This window comes from Platichthys flesus, chromosome 12, assembly GCF_949316205.1.
Source record: "Platichthys flesus chromosome 12, fPlaFle2.1, whole genome shotgun sequence".
In the NCBI taxonomy this organism is placed as follows: domain Eukaryota; kingdom Metazoa; phylum Chordata; class Actinopteri; order Pleuronectiformes; family Pleuronectidae; genus Platichthys; species Platichthys flesus.
Window position 1 is genome coordinate 20,790,069 of NC_084956.1, and position 26,875 is coordinate 20,816,943.

The following is a 26,875-nucleotide window of genomic DNA, read 5'->3' on the forward strand; positions in this document are numbered from 1 at the left end:
CTTTTTCAGTGATATCCCAAGAATCCCCGACACGTCCCACCCTCCGTTAGAATCTAGTAGGTATCTCCTATTGGGTGTTGCCTATATTACTTAAGCTATATATATGTTTTAGATATACAGTTAACTTTATATATGGACCTTTAATTCACTTTTACACTTAATCAGAAATATTATTCACACATTTGATATATAAAATTACAGAACGTACACATTGGAAGAGGCTTGATATGTACTTAAATTTGATCTTCCTGGGTAAATTCATTCTGGCTTCCATTCTGAAGGAGAATGATATCACTCTCTTGTCTTTATATCAAGATTAGAACTGTAATAACGCAGCTCAGCATAAAGAGTGAAAGCATAGATGCTTCTAGTCTTATTCTTGGTAACGGTGTTTTTTCATTTACATGGTACCTCATGTAGAGATTGAATATTGTTTGATTGCAAATTTACCACATAATACTGTTGTGCTTCATTTAATGTTCATTAACAAAAATGTAAATACAAAAGTAGAAAGAAGATTTTTGCCACACAGTGACAGAAATAAAGACACAATGGTTAAGTCTACATGACGTTAGATTGTAAAAACTGTTATTCTATATCAAAGCAGGCAATGAGTAATATGTAATATTAGACTTCAGTAGAGAATATTACAGGCTTCAGTAGGTTACACTGTCAGAAGCAACAGAGGAGGACAGGAGACGACCCCGTGTTTAAACGCAGCTGCCGAAGTGCAAGAATTCAGGAACTCAGGAATTCTGTTCTAAGCATTGGAGAATAGGTGAATGCCACAAATTCTATGGGACGCTACCGTCTTCAACTGTTCCAGTTATACCCAGTTACATGCACAGTACTCTGACACAATTTAACAGGAAGTTAACCAATCTTTCACATCAGTGAAAAGTAAGTAAGCACAAAAGGTTTCAGCATAAATCAGTTTGACATTTGATCATACACTTTGTTCTGTAAGGTACAGTATATGTGTCCTCAGTACTTATAAACAGAAGCCTATTGGACTCAAAGTAGGACAGGAACTTGGTCATTTGTCTTCCTGACAGGTTAGCTATGCTCTTTTTTTTATGTGATATTTTCTAACCAAGGGAGCTCTTAATGCTGGATATTACATAAACATCAACATACTATTTCAAACTTGGACCAGAGGACCTCACAACTGACTCCTTTTCTCACACTATTCCTCTGACTCTTGACTGGACTTGACTTATTTGTCCTCTCTGAACTTCATTGTCATCTCTTGTCTTCATAGCAGGTTCCAGTTCTTTTGAGTCACAGAAGATGGAGAGACCATCCTTACATGTACTATCTCCCTCCAGTCCCGGGATGCTCAAGGACAATCCACAGTTAATGCCAGGGCAACTCTCAGTGAGTGTGCGCATGATCAGCAGTGTCAGGATGTCGACGTGTTTAAAAAAGACGCAGCATCAGATGTGATTCATGTTTTTTCCACTCAGGTGAAGCTGTGGTATGATAAAGTCGGTCACCAGCTAATAGTCAACGTGCTGCAGGCTGTAGAGCTTCCACTTCGCCCCGACGGGCGGCCCCGGAGCCCCTACATCAAAATGTACTTCCTCCCTGACCGCAGGTACTTCAGAGGATTACGATTAAGATGAATAATCATAGACTGCTTTTGAAAAATAAATCTCCAGTCTATTCTACACAGAATAATAACTATTAATCAAATCACCAAAAGATTTCTGAAGCCTGGCTTTGTTGTTCTCTGACATGTTTGTTAATTGAATGGAGCCATAACTTCTGGATAAATCTAAAAAGACATACAGAATGAGTTAGTTTAGCAATGGAGTCCCCCACATGTGTTATGACACTGATTGTCAGTGAAAGGTTTCCCCCAAAAGAGGGAAACTACCTTCAGGTTTTAGTTAGAGGCAGCATCTAGTGGCCTTTTTAGGAACTGCAGGTTACATCAACTCACTAGGTATAAAAGGTCTATTTTAACTGTGAGCTCAGCTAAATGTCACCAGTAAATGCATTCAAACAGCCATAAGTCATACATCAGTGGAGTATATGTAGATGTGTGGAGTCCTGTGATTTGGCCTCTGGGAAGGTATTTAATTTAGCCACAGGACAAACAACAAAAATGAGGCTGTGGAAGGCGATTGCCTGAGTATATGTGCATTATGTGAAACAGTGACAAGAGCAAACGAAGGACAAGAGCAGTGAAGAAGACGTGTGAGCCCAAGTGGAACCAGACGTTCGTCTACACTCATGTCCATCGCAGGGATTTCCGCAACCACATGCTGGAGCTGACTATGTGGGACCAACCCAGGTCTCCAGAGGAAGACAGCACCTTTATGGGAGAGGTACCACACACAAACACACAAACACACACACACATACACACACTATAAAGGTCCCTCTTCTTTGCTGGATTGTGCACCAATTAATCTATAAAATAACTTGTTAGCTTATGCTCTATCATATTTTAGAGATACTATTCCATATAAATGTTACTGTTGGATGTATCGTACAAGAGTCAGCATAATGCTGCAGTCGCTTGGCAGATCACAGTTAAAGTGGCACCAAGGGAGCAAAACATCTCACATACCCACCATGTCTGCTACAAGTGTATGTAAGGTAACCAGCACTGGACAATAAATAAATTCCCATGTTAATTTATTATATCACACATTAGCTTCCTCAGTGTATCTTAGTTGCATAAACTAGCGATAGTCGGCGTTCACAGGGTCAATCGTCATGGAACTATTTCTCTCAGACTTAAAGGTCCAGTGTGTACGATTTAGGTGAAAGAGAGATATTTAATATAAAATAATACTAGTCATGTGTTCACGAGTGTATTTTATCTTAACTATCTAAATTACTGTTTGATTTACCCTAGAATTGGCTCTTAATATTTAAATACTTTATATTTACATCAGGGTGTAAACAGCTCCTGAAGGGATTATCCTGTACTTGCATGATTTTATGCACTGCACTGCTGCTACGTGATTGGCTGATTGGATAATAATGGAAGAGCAGGTGAACAGGTGTTGTACAGTCAGTGGATATTCACATGTGCACATATTCACTATGTGGATTCTGACTTGAACAGATCCTAATAGAGCTGGAGACGGCCTTACTGGACGACAAGCCTCACTGGTTTCCACTCCAAACCCATGATGTCTCATCCATACCGCTGCCCAGAGCCTCCCCTTTCCTGCCCCGACGACACACAGAGCCCCCTGGCAAGAAGCTGCAGCGTAAGTCTGTGAGGGCGTGTGTGTCTGTCTGTGAATGCACTTTATAGGTTTATCTACTACCTCTTTCATGTCCTCTGCGTATGAGTGTGCATGCCCCAGTAACTGTTTAACAGAGAGAGGCTGTGTATGGTTACCTATCAATTAACATGTATGTCAATTTAAATGTCTGTTTCCCTCCTTCTTCCCCTAATACTGCATTTGTGCCTGGATGCATGCATGCTTATATGTGTGTGCGGTGTATATATCCTTGTGTGTGTGGATGTGTGTGTGTGTGTGTGTGCGTGTGTGTGTGTGTGTGTGTGTGTGTGTGTGTGTGTGTGTGTGTGTGTCTGTGACTGTTTAGGTTCTCATCGTGTAACAGAGCCTGAATTTGATGAGGGTACAGCAGTAGTGTCTAAAGGTGGGTGGGGACTGTTTCCAGTGTTACATGCAGTGTGACCCAAAGCTTGTACTTTTATCTGTGGTGCTGTTCAGGGGGGTTCCTTTGATGGAATAATTTATTTTATTAATTAACATCAAAATTTAAGTCAGACTTTTTTAATGGAATTTTGATTTTTATCAAAATGTGTTCCCTTCATGAAGCAGCCTTTTTTTTATTTTTGACAAAAAGTCAGACCATCTGACAACATCTTAATTTGGAAAAAAGTTGTATTTATTATTCAAGTGAAACAAATCTGACTACTGTGTTTTCTCTATATGCTCTTGAAACGGAATCAACCCTGACAAGTTTCCACAAATAAATCAGTGTATGGGAAACACTGTCATGTTAGTAGACAACATGTTGGCATGGGAGGGAGACCAAGCAGGACCCATGCTTCAGTCAGAATTAAAAAAATAAGTATCTCAATTACCATACAGTGTGAAGATTTGAGTTCCTTAACCCATTGCCAACTAAAAGTTAAAGCTGTAGCATGAGAAGCACTAGCATGCATGTTGAAGCTTTCAACTTTCTGTGTGTGTGTGTGTGTTCGTATGTGTATTTGTCAACAACTATACACGGTAAAAGTCTGATTACATATTTCTCTGATGATAAACTCTTACGATAATATTATTTAATCTGATGTAATCATCCTATTGGTCACATACCATAAAATAATGTGAGGGAAAAAAAGTTCCATATCTGTTGAAGGGTATTATAAGAATCGGAGTGACTTTTTTTATATCAAACTGAAATCTATATATTTCCGAATGGGACAACAAAAGTTTATTGGATTTCATTATACTATTACATTAAGAATTAATCTGAAACACTAAAGGCTTTAAACCTTTGAGATTATTTTATAACATCTAATTGGTCGTACTCAAATATAGTGAATACCCACTCACCGTGCTCAATTAATTTATCGGCTGTATCGGTCGAAGCCCAGGTAGTATCTGTGTTGATTGTTAATGAGTGCTCAAGTTAAAAGGAGAAACAGGGGGATGGAAAACACACTGCATCACTTCAAACAACCTCTAGTTTTAATTCACATGCATGGTAAGAATGAATGCAACCCCTTTGTAGCACTGTATAAAGTACAGCTAATGGCCCACCCTGAGCTTTGAGGTGCTGTTCTCTTGGAAATGAAGCCAGAGACCTTGGCATCACAACAAAGCCCCACAGTCCCACAGACCTCTTCAAGGCTGATCAGTCTCTCTATTTATATTTTTATCTTCACAGACAGTTCCACCACACCACCAAAGACAGAAAAACTTTTCTTTTTAAACTACATTGTAAAAATACAGCACACAGTGATGAGATAAGATGCATACTAGGCTAAATGTTTAGTCTATTTGAGGGTACTTGCATGGTTTCAAATGTACATCATGTAATACATTAGCAAGCTAGAAGAATAGTGTGCTTCTAAACGTACAGTACGAGGTAGGAGGCTACTAGAATGAGCTCGTAGCTCTGCCAGTGAATGTAGTAGATGATTAGAGTTTGGACAGAAAAAATGTTGCAGATATTTTTCTCAGCTGGAAGAATGTCTTCCCTGGCCACAGTGCCCATGTCGGGAATCATGGAAGTTTTTCCACATCTCCTTTCAGTGTTGACAGTAATGGTTTCACACGGTACAGACAATTCAAAGCCCAGAGGAAACTTTGTACCCAAAGGGGGCACATGGATTATTTTGATGCCAATAAACTCAACTTGGGACTTGACAAAAATCAATTATCTTCCATTTGCCTTGATTAAACAAAATTACTGTGTAAAATGTCATGCTCTCTATATTTGACACGATTGATAATTAAACGTTGATGAGTGCAGGGATATATTAAAATATGACTGTATGTATATTTATGTATATGTTTATTTTCACATGCATGACCATTCTCACTAAGCAGCAGATGGGCGTGGCAGGGAGAGGCAACGGGAGCCTACGTCTACTCTGGAGGTGCCCGAGCAGCAGAGGACGCCCAGCCATCACTTACGATCCCGCTCGGTCTCCCCTCACCGTGAGGAGCAGGGGCGGATCCGGTCACGGCCGCCCAACGTTCCCACCCAGAGGTGAGGCGTGACAAGATTTCTTGAAGAAAATTGTACCTTCTTGATTCTGATTGTTCTGGGTTTGTACCCTCATGGTTGAAGGCACTTATTGCAAATCGCTTTGGATAAAAGTGTCAGCTTAATGAAATGTAATGTAATAACAAGATTTTATTTCAATGGTGCAACATGAGCCCTTTATCAATTTGAGGATCTTGAAATTAACTCTGTAATTTTACCTGTCATTGTTATGTTTTAGCCAAAATAAGAAATAATACACTGCTTTGGAGTTTTTACTTCTAAGCTATTCTGGTGACACAGTTGTGTTTAAGCATTGAGATAAGGCTGGTTAAGATCATGAACCATTAGTCTTGGAGGTGAGTTGCATGGCCTGATGTCTAATGCTGCATTCAGACAGGGACTGAACTCCAGAGATTCTTTGGACTTTATCCAAAGTTTATTCAGCCAAACCTCTGGTAACACTCTGGATAATACAACCATTTCAAGAGAGTTTCATGATAAGAGCAGACACTGGTGTCAATGTGCTGTAAAAAAACACATGATCACCACAGCAGCATTAATACACTACATCCTGCTTCTGCCCGCTGAGCCACCTATCCCCTGAACGCTCCAGAGATTTCAGTATTGTCATGAACGCATCTGAGCGGAGAACCTCCTACTGCATTGTTCATGTTTGAAAGGCAAAGTCCGGACCCTAATCTGCAGACATTCTGAAACAGACCAATATTAGCCCTATGAGAAGGCACTGGTCACTTCTGAGAGGTAAAAGCTACTTTACAGATTGAGAGAGGAGGAATGGGAGTTTTTTTGGAAGGCAGGCAACAGTCCATCAACTAATGAAATGTGTGTCGGATGTAGAACACATAGTCCTGCCAGCTCTGCTTTCACTGGCTGAGCCAAATGATCCTTGCCAAGAGTCAGCTGAAATACCGCCTGACCACTTACCTGACAACCTTCCTTCCTTCCTTCCTTCCTTCCTTCCTTCCTTCCTTCCTTCCTTCATTCCCTCCTTTCCTCCTTCCATTGTATCATCCCCCCCTCCAGGAGTTTGGATGATGAGCTTCCTCACTCCCGTTGTTCTCGTTCTCCAACTCGCTACTATGACGCTGCCAGAGGTCGCCACCAGGAGGAGGAGTACCTGGACGACAGGTGTGTGTCTCTGTGTGATATGTGTACAGGAATTAGATTTAATGTCATCAGAGTTAATTCCAGTGTTTCTTCTCTAACTGCTTTTTTTGTGTGCTAAGCTTGTTTATGTGCACAGTTGGAATGAGACAAAAAACTTTTGTCCGAAAGTGTGTTTACTGTGCAGAGATTTCGAATTTATCTTTAAATGTGAATCCTTATCGGGAGGTTAACTAAAATGTTATTTTGTCACTCAGGTTAAATTCTATCATTTTACGCTTTTCTTCAATATTTTCTGACTTCTTTTCTGCCCTTTATTTAATACAATTTAAAAAAAAATTGTAGCAGCTGATCATTAATTGTGAAGTGACTTTGGAGCAGAGTTTAGACTAAAGGCTTTGGTCAGAATAACCTGTGACAATTCAGCTAAATCTGCGGCATCTTATGTGTGCGTGTGTATGTGTGTGTGTTGTGTGTATGGCAATCAACTACAGCTCCTCTTTCCTTTTCAACCCCTCTGCTCTACGGGTTTTTTGACTGTTGTTAATTTCCTCATTTGTCATCCATCCCCATGGTAACGCCAGTGAGATCTTCATGATCCACCACTCAATGCGAGGCAAAAGTGCTGAGTGCCTCCACACCAGGTAAACTAGCTAATCATGAAATGTTATTCACATTCTGACTCTGGATTTGGGAGCTGGATTCCTTTTAGTTTTAATTGTTTGTTTTTAATCAAGATTATCTCTCTATGCAAATCAATTTAAATTGATCACAAGTGTAGTAAAAGTAAATTCTGTGTAATTTAAATCATTTTCAGAACATAACAGGGTGAGGCACACACGAAATTCAACCTCTGCTTTACTAGCAGAGGTTGAATTATGACCTTTGGAAGGATTTTGTGTTTGGCAGGGTCTGTTTCACACCCCCAACAGATTTATTGTAAGTTTTGATTCAGTTAAGCTTTAACAAAAATATAGTAAGTAAATTTGGGTGTGTGAAAATTAAAGAATGGGGAAGTAAAGAGAGGAATTTTATGTCGATTAGTGTAGATGTCAGTTGTAGTATTGCCTCAGATCCACAAGAGGACAGCACCGGACCGTGCTTCCATCCAGGCCTGTTAGGGCTAGAAGCAAGGAAAATACTTAATGTGTCGTGGACATATCCATAAACATTCACTCTGGCACTGAGTAGAAATCAAACTAAGGATAATCTGCAATTCAGGTTTGAAATGGTTGAGGGACAGAAACACAATTAGGCGGTTACACTTTCTATTAGTACTTTTATTTACACACGGTAACAGTGTATTCGTTGGGATGATAGGTGGCTTCTGGTGCTTTTATGCTTGTCATGCAGTGCTGTAGTTCTACTCGCTTACACTGCAAAAACACAAAAGCTTAGCCAGTGATTTTTGCAAGGAACGAAGTTGTGAAGAAACGTGAAGCCTTTCTGTCAACCATTTTCATCTCTTTGAACCAACTTAACCTACAGAACCTTCAAATAAGCTAAAGGACATATTGAATAGTGTATAAAATCACTGGTTAACTTGTTTTGCCCTGTAGAACGTTTTTCTGTGCAGAACACTTCCACACACTTGTTTTTTGTCCTCTTCTACCTCTTCCTCCCATTTACTTCTGTTTGCTGCATGCATGCTTACATCAGGAGATCTACTAAGCACAATAACACACTGCCCCCTAAGATGCCACTTTTATTCAACGGCATCAACAAACGCGCAAACAGGTAAGTCTGCAGATATGGGTTCAGTGTGCGTCAACGTGTTTTCACCGTTCTTTATTTCCAGTTCAGTTTTTTCTGCAAAGCTCCAGTGTGTAGGAATTAGAGGGATCTATTAGAAGAATTATGATTATATTTTCATCAGTGTATAGTCAGCTAAAACTAAGAGGCATGGTGTTTTGTTGGCTGACCCATAATGTCCACATAGGATTCTGGTCCATGTTGTTCAGCCATGTTTCTACAGTAGTCCATTAAGAACAAACCAAACACTAACCATTTTGTCCTCCACTAATAGAGGAGTGAAGGTTAATTTGATTGCCATCTGCTCCCTTGCTGCTAGAGTCCACGCAATCCAACTCACTGGTTCATAAAAAGATATCCTCAGTGTCACTGAAGCAAAACACAGTTCTCTTCTCGATAGTGTGACAATCATATATACTAGTCAAGTTACAGAAGACCTTCTGGGTTCTGTTCCAGATGTAGGCTAAACCACCAAAATCACATCGACCTCTGTAACTTTGCCACTACAACCTTTGAGCAGAGCCTGTTTTCACCATTTTGTTGGGTGGCTCACTTCATGTGTTTAGATAACTACAACAGTTCTTAGATATAAGCTGGCTAAGTCTCCTTGGCCATTAGCGAGTCAAAGATTTGCAGCTAACTCGCACTTATAATAATAATAATCATTTAAAAAGGACAGAGAGGGCTGTGTGCTAGAGATTACAGATTTTCTAAAAGATTAATGAAAGATATGTTGAATGAGAAATAGAGTTACTGAAACCAATGAAACAGAGGCTAGGATAAAAGTAAAAGGATAACTTCTGCTGTTGGGTTGACGTTATGGCGAGCAGTTGTCGTCAGTTTGGCATTGCACATAACTCTATAACCGCAACACAAATGTACCCTGGTGGCTATTGCTTTGGGGAACAATCCAGTCAGAGCGATACAAAATCAGAACTATAATCAGTTCAGAATGCTGATGATGCAGTTTTAAACTAAACAACACAATGCCAAAACTGAACCAGAAAGTAAATGTTAATCCCTTTAAGCTGCAGTTTCTATCATTAGCTTTCTCAACAGTGTAATATTTATTTGGTTTATGCCAGAAAAGCAAAGCTTCAACAGCAGGACATAACTGTGAGTCCTGAAATAGCTCTTTCTTTGAAACTTGGCTTTACTTAAAGTTGAGGGGAATGTAGCCTTCCTCTGGCTGCATCTCTCCTCTGATTGTTCTCCAACAAATCTGTCTTTTGTTTGTAGTCTTATTAAAAAGAATCGTACATTTCTTTTTCCTCTAGAGAGGAGAAAAAACTCTTAAAACAGTAGTTAAAACCCTGGTGACTTTCACACCTCTACGCACCTGCTCAATTGTTATGTGTGAAGTGTCCGTGGCAGTTAGACGTTGGATTTTGTTGGACAATCCAAAAAGCTCTTTATTTGAAACACTTTTCTCAACCAAAGGAGAAACAATGACTTGGATTTGATTTCTCTATGTGAGTATTTTCCACAGAAACAGCGGCTTTGCAGATTAGTTTGGAGCTTTCTTTCCTTTCCTACCTTTCATTTGCAAATGCATGCTGTTTTTGAAATTTTTCATCTTGTGACTAGTTCCATGCTGCCTGCATGCCGAAAGATGAGCTCTCACAGGGGACCACAAATAGTCGTGGCAACACACCGTTCCGTCACACACCGAGTTGTAATGTTCACAGATGAGGTGACAGTTTGGTAAGACATGCATACAAATGCACACAGGTTTTTATGGATAAAAAGATATATGTGTTTACGGTTTCCAGGTTGGGGGGGAAAGTCCATTCCATCTTTGACCATGACAATCAAAAAACAAATTACTTTACCGTTCTCCATCTCAACACTCTCATTCTTACGCCAGTCATGGTGGGCATGGTCTATAGGATTATGATTTGGGGAATCTAACTGGATTTTGTTTTCAAATGATTTTATTTCTGTTTGTTCATCGTTTCTCTTTCTGTTTGTTTCTGTCCTCTCCTCCTGTCTCCTCTTCCTCTCCTCCTCTTCCTCCATTGGATGGCATGTTGTGCTGTGGTGCCTCTAGTGATCTTCAGCCTACTCTGGACAGAGTTAGAAGTGCTAGTGCCAACTGTCTGACTCCAGACAATCATACCCCCTCACCAGAGACTGAAAGGTACCAGCCTCTGTACCCAGCACCCCTCCTGTAGTCGCTAATTTCCCTGCTCTCAACCTTTCCTGGTCTTTGTTACCACACCCCTGCTGTACCCGCTCTTTTCAATCTGCTGTTTCACCGAGCAGTTCCTGTGCTTTGCTACTATTGTCAAGTATTTTTCAAGATTGAAAAATTCAATGAAACGTTGAGTATTCAATGACATATTTTTGTCATAAACCGTAAACGAGTATAAACAGTAGCTGTAGCTATTGCTGCATGTGGCATTTTACAGTATAATTGAGCTGCAGTCCATCACTATTATGATGTAATGTTTTGCCTTTTGACAATGTCACGTTTTACAAAGTTTTGTTCAGCATTCGCCCAAACGAAACTTGAAAATGGCTCCTTTGGCCAATGAAATGTCAACCTTTTCCCCTTTTTCTTCACAATGTACTTGCTTTTTATATGAGTTTAAACACCCAGCAGGCAAACACTTAAGAAAGGAGTCTCATAGACACATCAGATCACTCTTGCTTTGAAAGAATAAAATAGATATCATCCAATTGGGACCAAAATATTATATTAAGTAATTGCAAGTGATATTACGACACAAAATATTGTACTTGCTTATGTGTTAATAACTGACACACTTGACTCTTTTATACTTGTGACTGAGCCGGAGATCAGATACCATTTTATGACCAATTAAAAAAACAACCTACTAATACTTTTTCTTGCCTCTGTCAAAACCACAAGTTGCAGGTCGCAGTGATTATTCAATCCACAGTCTGTCTGGTGTGTTCAGGGGTTGTTTTTTTCCTGGAAGTTATATGGAGCTTTACTTTTTGAGTTTTATTCTGGCAACAAATCTTCCGGGACTTGACTGCCAGAACACTGTTGAGAGTTTTTTAGTAGATAGTCAGATATTGCCTCTGGAGTTGGTGGAGACCAAAATATAGCCCAAAACAGGTTGAATATTTGAAATCTAAAGTGGCAAGTACATGGTTATTTGTCAGTGTTGTGTTTACAGCTTGTTTCACTGCCCCCAAATGGTGAAAACGTTATTGTAGCCATGGCAGGCACAAAGAGACTTCGGTAGCTTTTCACTATGTGCATGTGTAATAATATGGGATAGCACGGATTTCAGATTATTGAAAGGCTTGCTAATTTGGTCATATGGGTGATATATTTTGTATGTGTACACATAGAAAATCTTTGTCCCGTTCCCTGCCCCGAAGACGTCCGGCAAGTCCCAGGATTCTTATTCAACACGCTTCCCCAGAAGATGACAGGTATCCTTTGTGGACCCTCGGCCGCTTCCTCCTAGAGCTTGACTCGTGCCCTTAAACCTTTAAAGTCCTAAAGTTAAACTATAACAAAACAAGAAAGATGTTTTAATACTGTGATATATCACCAATATATCCCAAGGTATTTTTTTTTTTTTTTTTGCAATTATCTGTAATGAATGAAAACCCATTCTCTGATACCTGATTGAGATCCTCTTGGTTCAGTTGGGTCCTTTGGGGCTCAGGCAGATGTCAAGCTCTACCTTGTTTTCGTGGCAAACACTAATTTCTTTACAGAGTTGTGACATTTTTGTGAATAGCTGGTTGTGCGTTTGCAACTTTTCCAACTCTCTCTACTTTGACTAAAGTGCAGTGTGTGACTTTATCTTGTATCGTAAAAAAGTCACATTTTACCACATTTTGTTCAGAAGAAATGTGGCAGGTTTTCTCATTTTTAAGAACCGTCAAAGAAACATGAAAAACTTTGAAAAAATGTCCTTGATTGATCACACCTCCCTCATGTCTGTCAGATGAATGCATTCACCAAGCACTTTATATGGAACACATGTAACTCACTTAATCAGGCCATTAGCTAATAAGGCATTAATGTAGGTCAAGTAAGCTCAGAAAACATCTTCATCAATGGGAACCACACATGCGCTGTGATTGCAGTAATAAAGGATTAAATTGCCAAGAATAAAAGGTTTTGGGTAAAGACCATTTCAGTAAGAGGAATGTGATCAGCGATTAGGGTTCCCTGATATTTAGTTTGTAATAGATTTGAAATGAGTTTAGAGTGAATAATAAAACAACCAGATATTAGTATTATGCAAATATGAGAAAAATGGTCTTCCTCAGTTGGGTCCTGTATTCTCCATATATCCACTAAGTTAAAGGATTTGATCAAATTATTCTATGCCCTCTGAATTAATAGACGGCAGAGGGTGTGAAGAAAGGCGATCAAAGTGGGGTCTGGGAACAAATTATAGTCACTCCCTATAATTAAGTTAGTAGAGTTCAGATCAGGTAATCAAATGTAAAAAAAAGGCAGGGTCATCAAAATTAGGAGCATAAGAGCATAAGTAAGGACAAGATAATATTATTAATGCTTCCTGAGACGATCAAATAGGAAGGGTAAGTATTTAGAAGAGATAATTGAAATGATATGTTACTGAAACAAAACAGCAACCTCCTGCATCAAGATTCACTAGTGTCTGATTGCCTTTTCCAAAACTCGTCTTCCGCCCCATCAAAACCAGAAAATGAGCCCAGAATGTGAATCCATGTGCCTTTGGGATGTGGTAGATCAGCAGATTGGCAGTTTTGAGCAGCTGTGCAGCTGACACATCAGTGGTATGAAATGATTTGATGCAGGCATGTCAACATGGAGCAGTACCACACAGTTTCCGCCATCCAGTGGAATCAATGGTGCAAAGAACTGTTTTGAGCAAAGAGAGGGACCAGTCAGTATCAGTGTGGTGTTCTAAATAAAGTGCTTGGTGACTGTTGGGATACTGTTGGCTTAGTTTGGCATGAAAATTGGAAACAAGATACAAATTCTCTCCTGGCTCTGAACAAAGGTAGATTTTCAAACACTATAACATGTTAATGAATGAGTTTTCGAGATGCTAGTCGCCTCATTTTGTTCCCTGACACAAAGCCAGGTTAGCTGTTTATTCCTATTTCCAGTCTTCATGCTAGGCTATGTTAATGTGTCTTGGCTGTGTATTCACATTTGATATACAGGTATGATTGATATCAATCCTCTCTAGCTCTCAGCAAGAAATCTCACAGGTATTTCTCCCCAAATGATTTCCTTTTTTCGTTTGCTTTGAACTTGCTTATAACTGAAATCATAATTTTCTTGAATCCAATAGTGGTTGGGTTTGCACTGCGAGGCTTCACTTTAGTTTAACAAATACAAGATAGAATCATGATCATCTGTGGCACAATTGAGCTTCGGGTTGAGCTGGACACAGTGAGAGTGTGTGTAATTTACAAGGTAGAACTTGTCATATTAAAAATCACATAGTTCTTCCACAGACACAGACAAGTTCTCCTTTGTTTCATTATGTGTCACTCACATTGTGTAAAGGTGTGTTTGTGTGGCTTTTACTTTGTGGTGCTGTTTTTCTGGTCTATAGTTTGATGCCAAGAGCTTTAGCAACAGGTTTTGGTTGTGGTGGTTGTTGTAATCTTGTTGCTTGTCTTCCTCCTTCCTTCATGGTTTTAGTGCTCGGTTTGTGCTCTTGTGAACGCCTGGTAGTTTATTCTGGTTGTGATGTGAAATCTTGCTTTGCTGCATTCGCTTCCTGCAGTCTGTCCACATTTTCTCTTTGTTCAGGGAATCTGCATCTGCAGTGTCTGTGTGCTCGTCTTTTATCAAGGCCTAGTACTCCACTTCTATGTGTGTGTGTGTGTGTGTGTGTGTGTGTGTGTGTGTGTTTGTGTGTTTGTGTGTCTGTGTGTGTGTGTGTGTGTGTGTGTGTGTGTGAGAGTGTGTGTGTGTGGTGATGCACATATTATCTTTGTCAATTTCATGAACATGAATGGAGAATATGGATGCTACTTCCTGCTCAAGAGACTTTAATTCAGCTCAGTACAATGAAGAGGTACACACATACTCAATGTGCACATGTCTGTGCACACACATATATACAAACACACACACACACACACACACTTATGCTTGCTTACAGATGAGGCTAGGTTATGTGACCCTTCTTATTCATAACACCATGATGTGATGCATCACAGCATATTTCCTGTTTTCCAGATTATAAACTTATAAATCCAATGCCACCCCCCACAACCCCAGATACTTCTAACACTAAATGATTTATCATCTATCATCCTCTCCATCCATCCATCTTTTTTCTGTTTTATATTGCTCCCTATGCCCATCCACCATCCTCCAGACAGCCTCGGACCCTGGAAACACCTGAATGTCAGACTCATGGCAGGAAGCTCTCTGGCAGTGGCAGGTAAGACATGTACTGCAGGCTCAGCACATGTCTAATGGTAGGAGGTCACTGAGACTAAATGGATATGTTCCTGCCATTATCTTATGCCCTCGTCTTGTAACTGAAACCAAAACATTAACTATATAAATCAGTAGTATTGGTTTTAAATAGGTTTATGGACCTTTAGTGCTCAGCTTAATATATACACTCAAATTATGGTCATCTGTGTAGATGACAGCGATGTCAAGTTTCATCTTTGTAGTAACATTAGTCGGATATCTCCTCTGGCACTTCATGGTCACATTCACATGAATGTGTAGAGGGGAGCTGAAGCTGGCATCCACTAACAGAAGGAGGAAGAACAAAAGAAAACAGATCAATTACCCATTTTTACCATTCAGGTTTAAATTAATTGTTTCTGCTATCATGTAATTTATACAAAATATTAATGGAAAATTGTGTTAATAATATTCAATGATTTATATAGTTTTTATTTGACATTTTGAGTTAGAATTAATCTTTAAAGATTGATATGAGTCATAACATGGGTTAAAGGGACTACATTGCATGAATAGGAATACAGGTATTCCTAGAGGCTTGCCCCTTGGTGTGCCCTGGGCAGAAAAGGTTTGAAAACGTCCCAGTATGTTTTTTCAAGAGCCCCCTGTGCTCTATGTAAGCGTATAGAAATTCTTATGTGATGTGTCATCTTTTATCCTAAAATACCAGGGTTTGTCCTGCAAAGACAAGACGCTACCAGACATAATCATCTCTACGGCAATGGAGAAACAGTAATGGACAATAGGCATCGGATCATTTCTCATCATTAATAAACACCAACAAACAAGGTTATATAGTTTTTAAACAGTATATTGTGATCGAGTCTATTACGTCTGGTAGCATCTTTCTGCTGTAGCTGTGCGCGGTCCCGCGAGGTCCAATGCTATTCTTGGCAGGCAGAATTTGGCACTACACCCACATCTTTTTCAACCAGGACAAAACCCTGAATGAATACTATATATTATTATTCAACAGTTTTTCCAAACATGTTCTATAATATGGGCTTAAAATAGTTTATAATGCTTTTTAATTATACATCTATTTAGATTTTTGTTTTTTCCTCTCGTCCAATCTTCCTCCACCCCATTGTCCGTCCTTCTCTTCTTCTTGCATGCTGCTGCTCACACATTTTGTTGCTTGGCTCTGGGTTTGTATGAAACTCACGTGACTGCACATGTGTGTATGTGTACCAGAATTAAGCCCACTTCCATATTAAGGGGCCCCAGAGGAAAGAAGGGCCAACTTCAGCCCCTTGGTAAGGAGCTTCTCCTTGAATGAGGGCCCTAACCATTGTAACCCACAAACAGGGAGATCCCCTGTCATTTGGATTGTGCTCTCTCCCTCCTATAGTACCTCCTTCAGTTTGTGTACGAGTGTCCCTCTGTGACCTGTCTTTACCACAACAGAGCCTCTGATGCTGCTGCTTTCCTGTGTTTGTATATTTACTGTACAGTGAAAGTGTTGCGTGGACACTGGTCATTGTTTATCAGTTTAATGAGCGGATGTGTGTGTTAACTATTTGGTGTTGAGTTCCCATTTCGTATATATTGGTCTGTCTCAAATCTTGTCGGTCAATATCTGGAAAAACATTTACGGGGTTATTTGTAAACCACATGTAAAAATAATTATGCATAATTAACATAATTAATTGATTTGCTCCAGTTTATTCTCTTGCCATATGTGAGTATAATGGAGTCAATAGCCTGTGCAATGGGAAACATTTCAAACTTACCACAAAAATACCAATGCCATAGTTTAATATATGTTAATGTATAAAATATAGAGGAACATGCAGCTGCTCTAATTGGAACCACACCGACTAATTATATGTTTATTCTGAGTTAAACAGAAAGTGAAGGATTTATGAATAACCCCTGTTCCCAGGTCTTGTTTGAGAATGGATCAGAATGGATTGAATGTGTGTGGAACTTGTTGGATTGGTGCTTTAAAGGCTTTCACCTCTTCTGTGTTCTTCACTGTTTTAAACTTGATTTGCGGCTCTTTCTGGCAACAGGGTCCCCAGCTTTGAAACCCTAAAGCTTTCACTCTGCTTCACTTTGTGAATATGTTGTTTCCACTGACTGTTCACCCAAAAAAACGCTGCTGTTCTTTCATTTCCATGACTGATGCTTCTTATGCAACTTTTGATATTCCTCTGTACGGAAAAATATGAAATGTTCCCACAGATGAACTTGTGAAACCAGCGGTGCAGGAGTACACCCCCTGGACGACAGACATGTTGACCTTAATATAATTTTCTGTCCTTTTTTCTTCCCATTCTTTTCTTCCCTGTTTTTTATCTTTCTTCTTCTCACTCCTCTTCAACCCTCTTTTCTCCCTCCCCCTTTTTTTGTGTTATTCTCCGTCTGCTTCTCTGTCATATTATTTTTCGTTAGGGGCCACCTCCAAGGTGGTGCGTCTCTTTCCTCCTCAGTGACGTCCTCCTCAGCCCGCAGAGTGAGGCAGCTCCCACAGCTTCCCCCCAAAAGCAACACTGCAGAACAAGGTACGGGCATATACAGGGTGTGTCTGACTTACTGAGTCCTGCTCTAACAAGTCTGGAGACGGATAAATAATAGAATCAGTTTCCACCATGATGATCTAGTGAGTAAGACACCAAATCCTTGGCTAGAGGCAAAGTAACTAGGAACCCATAAAGACATCACAGGTCCTGACTGACATGGACAGATACAAAGTCATCAGACATTTTCTTTCAGTGTTTTCTTTGCGTCTTCATTATGTCCAACTCGAAGGGCCATGTCTTTTGACTACTCATAAGTTATAATATGATGCAAAAAAAAAAACATATTGTGGCTTCAGAAATCCTATTAAATGGGCTGCGAAAAGGCTAGAGGAAAGTTATTGGTTGTCTTTTCCATCGTTCTGTAACTTGTCAGTGTTTGCCTGTGTTAAAGGAAGAAAGAGGGTAACCAATCAGAGGAGACGGTCTGATCAGTGGACACCACTGGACTCTTTTGTGCCCAAACAAAAAGACTTTCATAACAGGAATGTTTCAGCCATTTATGATTCAGGCTGGTGAAATCATGTAATGGGAGTATCTTGTGTTTTTTGGATGTGTGTGTGCACGTGTGTGTGTGTGTGTGCACAGCCCTGGTAGCAGAGGAGCGTGTTCGTCAGCTCCAGAAGAGGGTTCATTCCAACCGGGTGTCAGCTGCTTCCACCGCCAGCCAACAGGACCTGGACAGAACTCTCAAGAACAAACGGGAGGTGGGCTGAAACTTTTCATTTTTCATTTTCTTTTTCTGATGTCATTTTGCCCAGACAGTTCCCCTTAAAACAAACTCATTAGCAGAGCAGAGCGTTCTACCCCGAAAGGATGAGCCATAATGCTGCTGAGGTGCGTCGCACAAATTGCATGGACTGCGCAAGGAAGTAATAAATTACATTACAATATTGGTGAAGACCACTCAGAAAAATGAATGGGTTCCAACTGGGCAGTCACTCAAGAAAGCACCTACTGCAACACCTCGAATACAGAAGTGTATAATCCATACTGGCTGGTCGTCCAATCCCTAATTTACAGAAAGCTGACAGTTTAATGGTGATGTCCTGACTTTCACACATGTCTACATGCCATCAGCAGAACTTTTCAATATACCTTGTGGCAGTGCTGTCTTTGTGATGCATTACACTGTCCTCCATCTGACTGAATGTGAAATGAATTAAATCTGAGGGGATAGATCATCAGCTCAAACCGACTCAAACGGCTAAAAGTGGCAGCTAATGCTTTGATATGGAAGAAGAGGTGTAGGAAGTTATAACATGCAAGACAAGACGTGATTTATATATTTCATATATATTCTTTCATAGATTTTTAATCAAATTTAAATAGTTAAAAACAACCTTTGAACACATTTAAATATGTTTTTAATGTTAACACTAAGAGCGTTGTTATTTTAGAGTGGAAACAGTTTTTGAATAACACTTTTATCATGTGATGATACAACTCTACCACTCTATTGCAATCACAACCTTATACATTTATATATATGTTACAATTTGTATGTAAGTAATTGAACAGCCCTCACAGAAGCATGTAGCATTAAACACCAGGACTTTTATTATCTTAATAAACTAATACTCCAGTGTCCCACAGACCTTCTCTCACAACAGACGATTTGATTTGGCATTGCAGGAAAATCCCAGGTTCAAACAAATGAGCCGTGATGGTGAGTCAGCATGCTCAACACCAGGGCCCTGCAACCAGCACAAAGAGGACAGATATTATCAACTTCACATTTCCTGCCATCATGAATATTCCTCACTTTTTACCTGTTATGGTGGAGACATACCTTTATCAGATTGGTTGTTCGATGACTGGATGTTCTCTGATCAAAGATTCAAACTGGACAAAAATGAAGTGAAGACACCCATGAGCGTGTGCTGGGCTTGAAACTTTAAGAAAATTACTAGGCACTAAAAACATTAAATTTAACTTTTTCGCAATAAGGAAATTACAGCAAGGCACACTCTCTCTCTCTCTCTCTCTCTCTCTCTCTCTCTCTCTCTCTCTCTCTCTCTCTCTCTCTCTCTCTCTCTCTCTTAATGTGCTCAATCGGCATTTGGTTGGATTTGTAGCACCATCAAAGGACAGAGTCCAGTGGATCAGAGTTTAAACCGTTCAGAAAAGAGATGGTCCGCCGTTCAAATTAAAGCATAATCTGGTTTTATTCCAAGATTATGCTTTAATTTGAACAGCGGACCATCTCTTGGGTGTAGCAGTGCGCCTCACTGTGTGCTGCTTCAGAAACCAGGTTAAGGAGAGCAATGAGATAATTTGCACATGTGTGGGAACCTCAACGTGTTGTGGACCCTGACTGTCCTAAGGGGAGCAGTGAGACAGTACACTTGCCCTGAGAGATGCTAGAGGCTGTTCTCGGAGTGTAAATAATGACGAGTCCAGCATTAAAATATTCATCTTCTTGACGTATCAACACCTTCCAGGTGGATTGATAGTAACTGATGGATTGTTGTGATGTGTGTTCCCTGCAGCTCTACAAGGATCAGAGGAGGAGCAGTGAAAACGTTTCCCATAAGTCCTCAGACAGTGATGTCAGCGACGTGTCAGCCATCTCTCGAACCAGCAGTGCCTCTCGCATCAGTAGCACCAGCTACATGTCCATCCAGTCAGAGAGACCCCGGGGACGCTTCAGGTACACACTCACACACGCGCACGCAAACACACACAGGTCATTCTCACTGAGTGTTTCCCTTTCAGTCATGGGGTTATTAAGTCATCTGAAAGCTTGATTTTGACTTTATGTGCTTGGTTGTATAAATCACAACGATCAGCCGGGCCATTCGCGCAACGGGCGGCCACATGATGAAGAGCACCAGTGTGAGTGGTGAGATCTACGGCATGGACCACGCCGATGGCAGCCAATCAGACACCGCGTTGGGGAGCCTCGGGAGCGGGATCAAGAAGCGGCGCTCGAGCCTGAGCCAACGTGTCGTGGCCATCCTACCATCTAGACGCAGCCGGAGTACCTCGCAAATCAGCCAGACAGGTCAGAGAGCAGACCGTCAAACAAACCCACTATAACCTCAGAAATAAAGTAACACGAGCAGAGTCCGACTAACTCTCACTTATGAAAAATCACAAACCAAGACGATGTAGAAATATAAATAACATGAGAATAAACATGATATCCAATAGAAATAGAATACCTCCTTGTCCTAAACTATATAGCACATAACTAACTGAGACTCTCAGTGAAAGTCGTTTGTATCATTATCATTTTAGAACATTAGTGTAATTACTGTAAATCAATAGTCCTGCTGCCAGGGAGACATTCTGCCTCAGACAGCATTTTATATTGTGTTGTAAACCTTCCAGAGTCTTTCCCTTTGGCAAAATGAAAAAGGTTGATATACAACGTTTTATCTTTTTCAGCAAGAAAGGTCTTCTAAATTTTTTAAAAAATCTTTGTGATTTTTATGTGATTGCAACACTCTAATGGTGTAGATTGTGTTTGTAGAGAAATAAGGGGTTGTGTTCTACACGTAGTAACAACAAGTAAAGTGTAACAACAGCTGATGGAGAAGCAGTGTTTCGCTAGTTGAAGTGTGTTTAACCTCTGAGCGAACACAGCATCACTAAATGCTGGAGTTGCTTTGGTCAGATGTGAGCTCTCTTTCTCCTGTAACCACACCCCCAGCCCTGATGTCACACACTGCACCAACACACAGTGGTACAAGTCACTGCAGTGACCTTTGTTACACACATGTAAGTTACACACCTGGAGATAAGTCTTAACTGCCATTAAGCGGATTAACAATTAGCTCTTTATTAAGCGAATAACACGTCCAATATCATTCAATGGATATAAAGTTTGCAAATGAACATTATCAGCAGTTTAAAAATAAGAGCAGACTGTCTGATTTGTATCAAGAAAGCACTATCACTATGGAAACAAATAATTAGTATTTTTCTAACAAAATAAATGTTAGACAGAGTATAGGAAATCCTTGTACCTAATCATTGCTAATAATTTTTAATCAAGTATGACCATACACACAGATGTACATGAACCACTATGTCTGTATCATTGTACCAGATTTGTAGGTGTATCCAGTGTTCTCTGTTTCTGATGTTTTGTTGTTTATGGGCTTTGTTGTTGTTGTGTTGTTGTTGTGTGTGTTATTTCAGAAGCGGCGGGTAAGGCGAAGGACAGACAGAAAGGTAAAGCAATAGTTAGATAGATGGACAGTTTGAAAAGTGAGCAGACAGACATTGTAAGACAGGACAAAGAGTAAATGAAAACACTTTATCCCAGGGAAAGCCCATGAGGACTTTGAAGTCCATTGTAGATGCATCATAATCTATGATATTATATGAGAGGAAAAACATTTGCAGGGTTAACTAATGCTAATAGCAGCTGTTAAATGTTAATTCTCTGATGATTTTGAAGTTCCAGTGAGAAAAGGAATAAGAAAGAATAACTTGATTTATAAAGGGAGACCAATGCAACCTGAATAGACCAACTCATGGTTAAAGAGAACGAGAATGAGTGTCAGGAAAAGTTGAGGAGTAGCTTTGTGAGACAGACGAGGGTCCTCAGCACCTCCAGCCCCCGGCACGCTTCCTACCTCCATCATCTCCCACCACCACCATCATGTTTGAAGGCTGGTTCAGTTCTACAACGCCTGGTTGTGTCAAAAAACTTTATTTTTTCCAAAACAAAACTTTACTTATTTCCTTAACAAAATTCAACAAAATGAATGTAAATACAATTCTGGTTTATTCCAGCAACAGCCGGCTTTTAAAAAGAGCTGAACCCTTCCTTCATGGTCGGACGCACACTGTATGATTTCTTCAATCCTCTAAGTTTTACCTTTTCGCCCTTATTGCAAAACAATAAAGTAACAAGTAGACTCACTGAGATGTTTTCGTTTCATTCAGATTCTCCTCCAGTGACCTCACCACCTCAATTTTCTAACTTCCTCCTAAAATGTCCGTTTCAAAAAAAAGTTTGATCATCTCTCCAAGCCCTCTCCTAGCATCATTGAGCTCTGCCTGTACTGGCTGCATACAACAATGCAGTTTGCTAAATATTTTCTAAAGGTGTTGGTGAGGTCACCACGAGACATTGATTAGCATGGGATGACCTGCAGAATAATACATCTCACTCTTTAGTTATCAGGCTTGGCAAAGTAGCAACCTTGATTTTATAATAAATATATGGGTGGGTATGACCTGAGATGCCTGACAACGGCATTGGTTTAAATGTCACATGCAAACACCAGAGGCTCAACACCTCTTTTCTGTGTCAGCAGCATCGGCAGGTAAAAAGGTGGCCAAGGCCGGCAGCAGCAGCTTCAAGAGGAGTGAGGAGTACGGCATTCCGGTGGAGTTTCCGCGTGCAGGGTCGGTCATGAACCGGCAGGCCAGCAGAGAGTCGACTGATGGCAGCATGAACAGCTACAGCTCTGAGGGGAAGTACGTACGCACTAAAACCAAGCCTATCCACAGATTAGAACCTATAATGTCATGGGATCTTTATAATCATCATGCTGTACAATTGATGTTATACCAAAGGCAATATATACTCTCCCATTTTTCAGAGGATACAATCTGAATCAATCTTAAAAAGTTTGTACCTAGTTTAATGCAAACATACATGGTTTATCTCATACTGGTTGTCAAGTAACAGCAGAGGAAGTAAGAGCATGCATCATCAGGAGGCCGGTTTCCTAAGGTGTCACAAAATGTAACACTAGACCATCATGCACTGACCCCCAAGCGTTAACAAAGATGATGAAACACTGTGGTCCCCATGATAGACAAAGGTAAAGTATGGGAATGATTTTCCTCTGGTGTGTGTCTGTGTGTGTCAGTCTGATCTTCTCAGGGATGCGTTTGGGTGCCGACAGTCAGTTCAGTGACTTCCTGGACGGTTTAGGCCCCGGTCAGCTAGTTGGCCGGCAAACACTGGCAACGCCTGCCATGGGTGAGTGGCAGCCATGGACAGCTCAACAAATATTATATATTATTATATATGTTCAAAAAGGGAATTACCATTCTGTGTGTGTGCTGCTTTTTTCAACCAGTTTTAAGTTTAAACATAGTTTTATCTGGGTTTTATTTTTATTAGACAATGTTTGCATTTGTCAGTTCTAAATTTGTATTAACACTCTGTATGGCTCCTGTATATTCAGGTGATGTCCAGCTTGGTTTGATGGATAAGAAAGGCCAGCTGGAAGTGGAGGTGATCAGGGCACGAGGCCTTACCCCCAAACCAGGCTCCAAATCCCTCCCAGGTAACAAACACACACACACACACACACACACACACACACACACACACACACACACACACACACACACACACACACACATTCACATCTGAAAACATTTAACCAAACAATAAAAAGTCTAATTGAGCAACATGAAGTCACAAGATTCCTCGGTTTGTACATGTACAACTCAACAAACTTTCTTCCTCTTCTCCCTCAATCTTCCTCTTGCTCAAAACGTTCTACTCTCCTCTCCCTCTTCTGCTTTATATCCCTTCTCATACTTTCTAATCATCCTCCCTCTTTCTTTCAATTTCTCTCCTCGTCACCCCACCCCTCCATTTCCAGCTCCCTACGTGAAGGTGTACTTGCTGGATAATGGAACTTGTAAAGCCAAAAAGAAAACCAAGATTGCACGAAAGACCCTGGAGCCTCTCTACCAGCAGCCACTGCTCTTTGATGAGAGTCCACAGGGCAGGGTGCTCCAGGTAATGTCCCGTGTGTGGGTTGGTTTTGTGGATGTGTGGGATGGTGTGTAACCAGTCACATTTGAATTCCAAAAAGATGATCTTTTAATGGGAAAGTCCTTAGAAAATAAACTGTTATTAATCTCATGCAACAGTGCCAGAGCTACAGACTTAAACTTTTGTCAAATTGTTTGAGAATTGACTTGGCCTTATGCTAATAGTATTTAAATGGCATATAAATTACTTTTGTCTTGACTGACCCGGGACTTTAGAGATCAGGCTTGGATTTGTTTCGGATTGGACGAAGATTTGGGGAGATGTATATTTATATCACCCTGAATCATTCATACTGTTAGTCTGAAATAAGAATGAAGACCTCTTAGACAGTATGACGAGATGTCAAGGACACATGATGAACCAGGGAAAGACGAACAAACTGACAAAGACAAAGGGAAGCACAGAGACTTATATACACAGGGAGGCTGCAGGGATTATTGAACACAGGTGAAACAAACTAGGAACAGGTGCTGTCGATGTAAAACAGGAAGCAGAACTCAGAGTGCAACAACCAAACACAAGAAGACCAAGGAAAGAGTCTTTCAAAACATGGAACTTGTATTTGTTGCAAAAACTTATAAATTGACTTTAGAATGATAATTCAAAATAATTGTCCAGATTACTTGAAATACTGAGATGACTCATCTGGAATGACACTAATGTTACAGAGATGTTTTGAAAGAATTTGTGGGGTTTGAAGAGCAGCACAGATTTCAATGAGAACTGATGAAATGGTCCAGGTCCAGGGTCGGGGGGGGGGCGAGGGGCTCTCTTGTTATGAAGCCTAATGGAGCGTTCACACCAAACGCGACGCAGATTTTTCACATGATAAGATCACAATAGATGCCAAATGTGTGTCCAGCGCGTCCCAAATTTGCATGAAGCAATGTTGCAAAAGTCAATCAGCCCTGAGAATGATACTCACTAGACTTGAAACATTAATCATTCAGAAACAGCTCCCGGAGATGACTGTGAAATTCCCAGAGCTGCTCACACACACAAAGGTGCTGGCTTCCCTGTTCCGGGAAAGAACAGGCAAATACTCACCGGCTGTGAACATTGTGTGAATAATGCGATGCGAAAATGTGTGTTTGGTGTGAACGCAGCATAAGAGCTATGCTGCAGCCATTGATTTGTCAAGAGGGGGATTGTTTGTTTATCCTTCTGTACCTTTCCCTTCTCCAGGTGATAGTATGGGGCGACTACGGACGAATGGACCACAAATGTTTCATGGGTGTAGCACAGATCCTATTGGAGGAGCTGGACCTTTCAAGCACGGTGATTGGCTGGTACAAACTGTTTCCGCCATCTTCTTTGGTGGACCCTACATTAGCTCCACTAACCCGACTGGCATCTCAGACGTCATTAGACAGCTCAGGACCGCCGCCAGGCATTCGGTCCTAGTGACCGGATAGTGACTGCAACTCCCCCAATATCCCTTAAATGACAAAATAATGGACCACAGCTACTGGACCACAGCTACTGGACCACAGCTGAGCCGAGGGCGTAGATCCCACTCAAGAACAACAACAAGACGCCCTCGGTCAACCAGTGAAAAGCCAGACGGAGAGACAGGGAATGAGAGAGCGAGAAAGAGAGAGAGGGAGAGACAGAACTAGCCAATCAAAGCTTAGCTGGAGTCTGACAATCACGTCTCACACCTTCCCTCTTCCTCCTCCGTGCACCTTTTGGTTTCTAAAGCTTAGCTTTCTTTGTTTCCTCCTGACTCGTAGCAGTAGAGATTCTGTCCAACATTCTTCACTTCTCTCTACTGTTCCTTTCTTTTGTTTGTTTCTTCTCACTGTTTTTGGGCAGCCCCTATCTGAGCACTCGACCCATGGAGAGTCCTCCATCCGGTAGCGCCCCGGCCAATCAGAGTAGAGCGTACTGAATGGTCCAAACAGTGTGTGGGAGCTAGTAAGTAGCAAAATGATGCAGCTGTACTGTCACCATAGTAACAGTGTTATTGTAGTTGAACACGCGGGGCAACGGTTTGGCACAGTATGGTGACCCCTTCAGGTGAGGGGGGGGGGGGGGGGGGGCTACACGTGCACATTCTGAGCCTTGTTGTGAGATATGATGAAAGCAAGCACAAGAAACGCTTGAGTCCTTGATTCTGAGAAACAAGAAGTTTCAATCTTTGTCCAAACAAAGAAGAAAGAAAAAAGAGGCCAAATTAACTTTATACTTTTTTTTTTCATATTTTACGTCTTTGGTTTGCCTAGAGTTCAGATTGGTACCATAAGGTGCAGACTCCCTCTGTGTACGTGTATGGTTGGTTTTCGAGCGATGATGTGCCAAAGGCCGACAACAAAGGTCAGGTCCCATTCGCCCGAACACCCCTCACCCAGTCCTCACCCAGTCCTCACCCAGTCCTCACCCCCACCCCGTCTCTCTCCCTTCCTAAACCCTCACACTCCCCCTGTAGGAGGGATCAGCATGACTCGGGGATGCCCCGCCCCCGGCCCCAAGCTGCATGCACGTTTCTTTTGCTCTGTTTGTTTCGTTATTTTGTTTTGTTCTCTTTACTTTTTTTGTAAAATCAAAAACGAGACAATTTAAACGAACAGTTCT

The 26,875-nt window shown here is 40.8% G+C and overlaps 1 protein-coding gene across 4 annotated transcripts in view; it reads left to right on the forward strand.

The window, feature by feature from the left end:
- Positions 1-26,320, forward strand: part of LOC133966424 (regulating synaptic membrane exocytosis protein 1-like) — an 89,147-nt gene extending 62,827 nt beyond the window's left edge. Inside the window, exons 10-26 of one of the 4 annotated variants that reach the window (XM_062401350.1) lie at positions 10-56; positions 1,262-1,377; positions 1,467-1,597; positions 2,162-2,333; positions 3,083-3,230; positions 5,556-5,718; positions 6,760-6,864; positions 17,417-17,526; positions 18,130-18,248; positions 20,034-20,194; positions 20,334-20,548; positions 21,691-21,723; positions 22,818-22,980; positions 23,379-23,491; positions 23,700-23,801; positions 24,126-24,265; positions 25,487-26,320. In XM_062401350.1, coding sequence (XP_062257334.1) covers positions 10-56; positions 1,262-1,377; positions 1,467-1,597; positions 2,162-2,333; positions 3,083-3,230; positions 5,556-5,718; positions 6,760-6,864; positions 17,417-17,526; positions 18,130-18,248; positions 20,034-20,194; positions 20,334-20,548; positions 21,691-21,723; positions 22,818-22,980; positions 23,379-23,491; positions 23,700-23,801; positions 24,126-24,265; positions 25,487-25,705 — 2,257 coding nt within the window. In that variant the 3' untranslated portion in view covers positions 25,706-26,320. Of the gene's footprint in view, positions 1-9; positions 57-1,261; positions 1,378-1,466; positions 1,598-2,161; positions 2,334-3,082; positions 3,231-5,555; positions 5,719-6,759; positions 6,865-11,873; positions 12,004-14,873; positions 14,982-17,416; positions 17,527-18,129; positions 18,249-20,033; positions 20,195-20,333; positions 20,549-21,690; positions 21,724-22,817; positions 22,981-23,378; positions 23,492-23,699; positions 23,802-24,125; positions 24,266-25,486 lie in introns of those variants that run through there. The other 3 variants (XM_062401351.1, XM_062401352.1, XM_062401353.1) reach the window with 3 other exon arrangements.
- Positions 26,321-26,875: the final 555 nt, after the last annotated feature.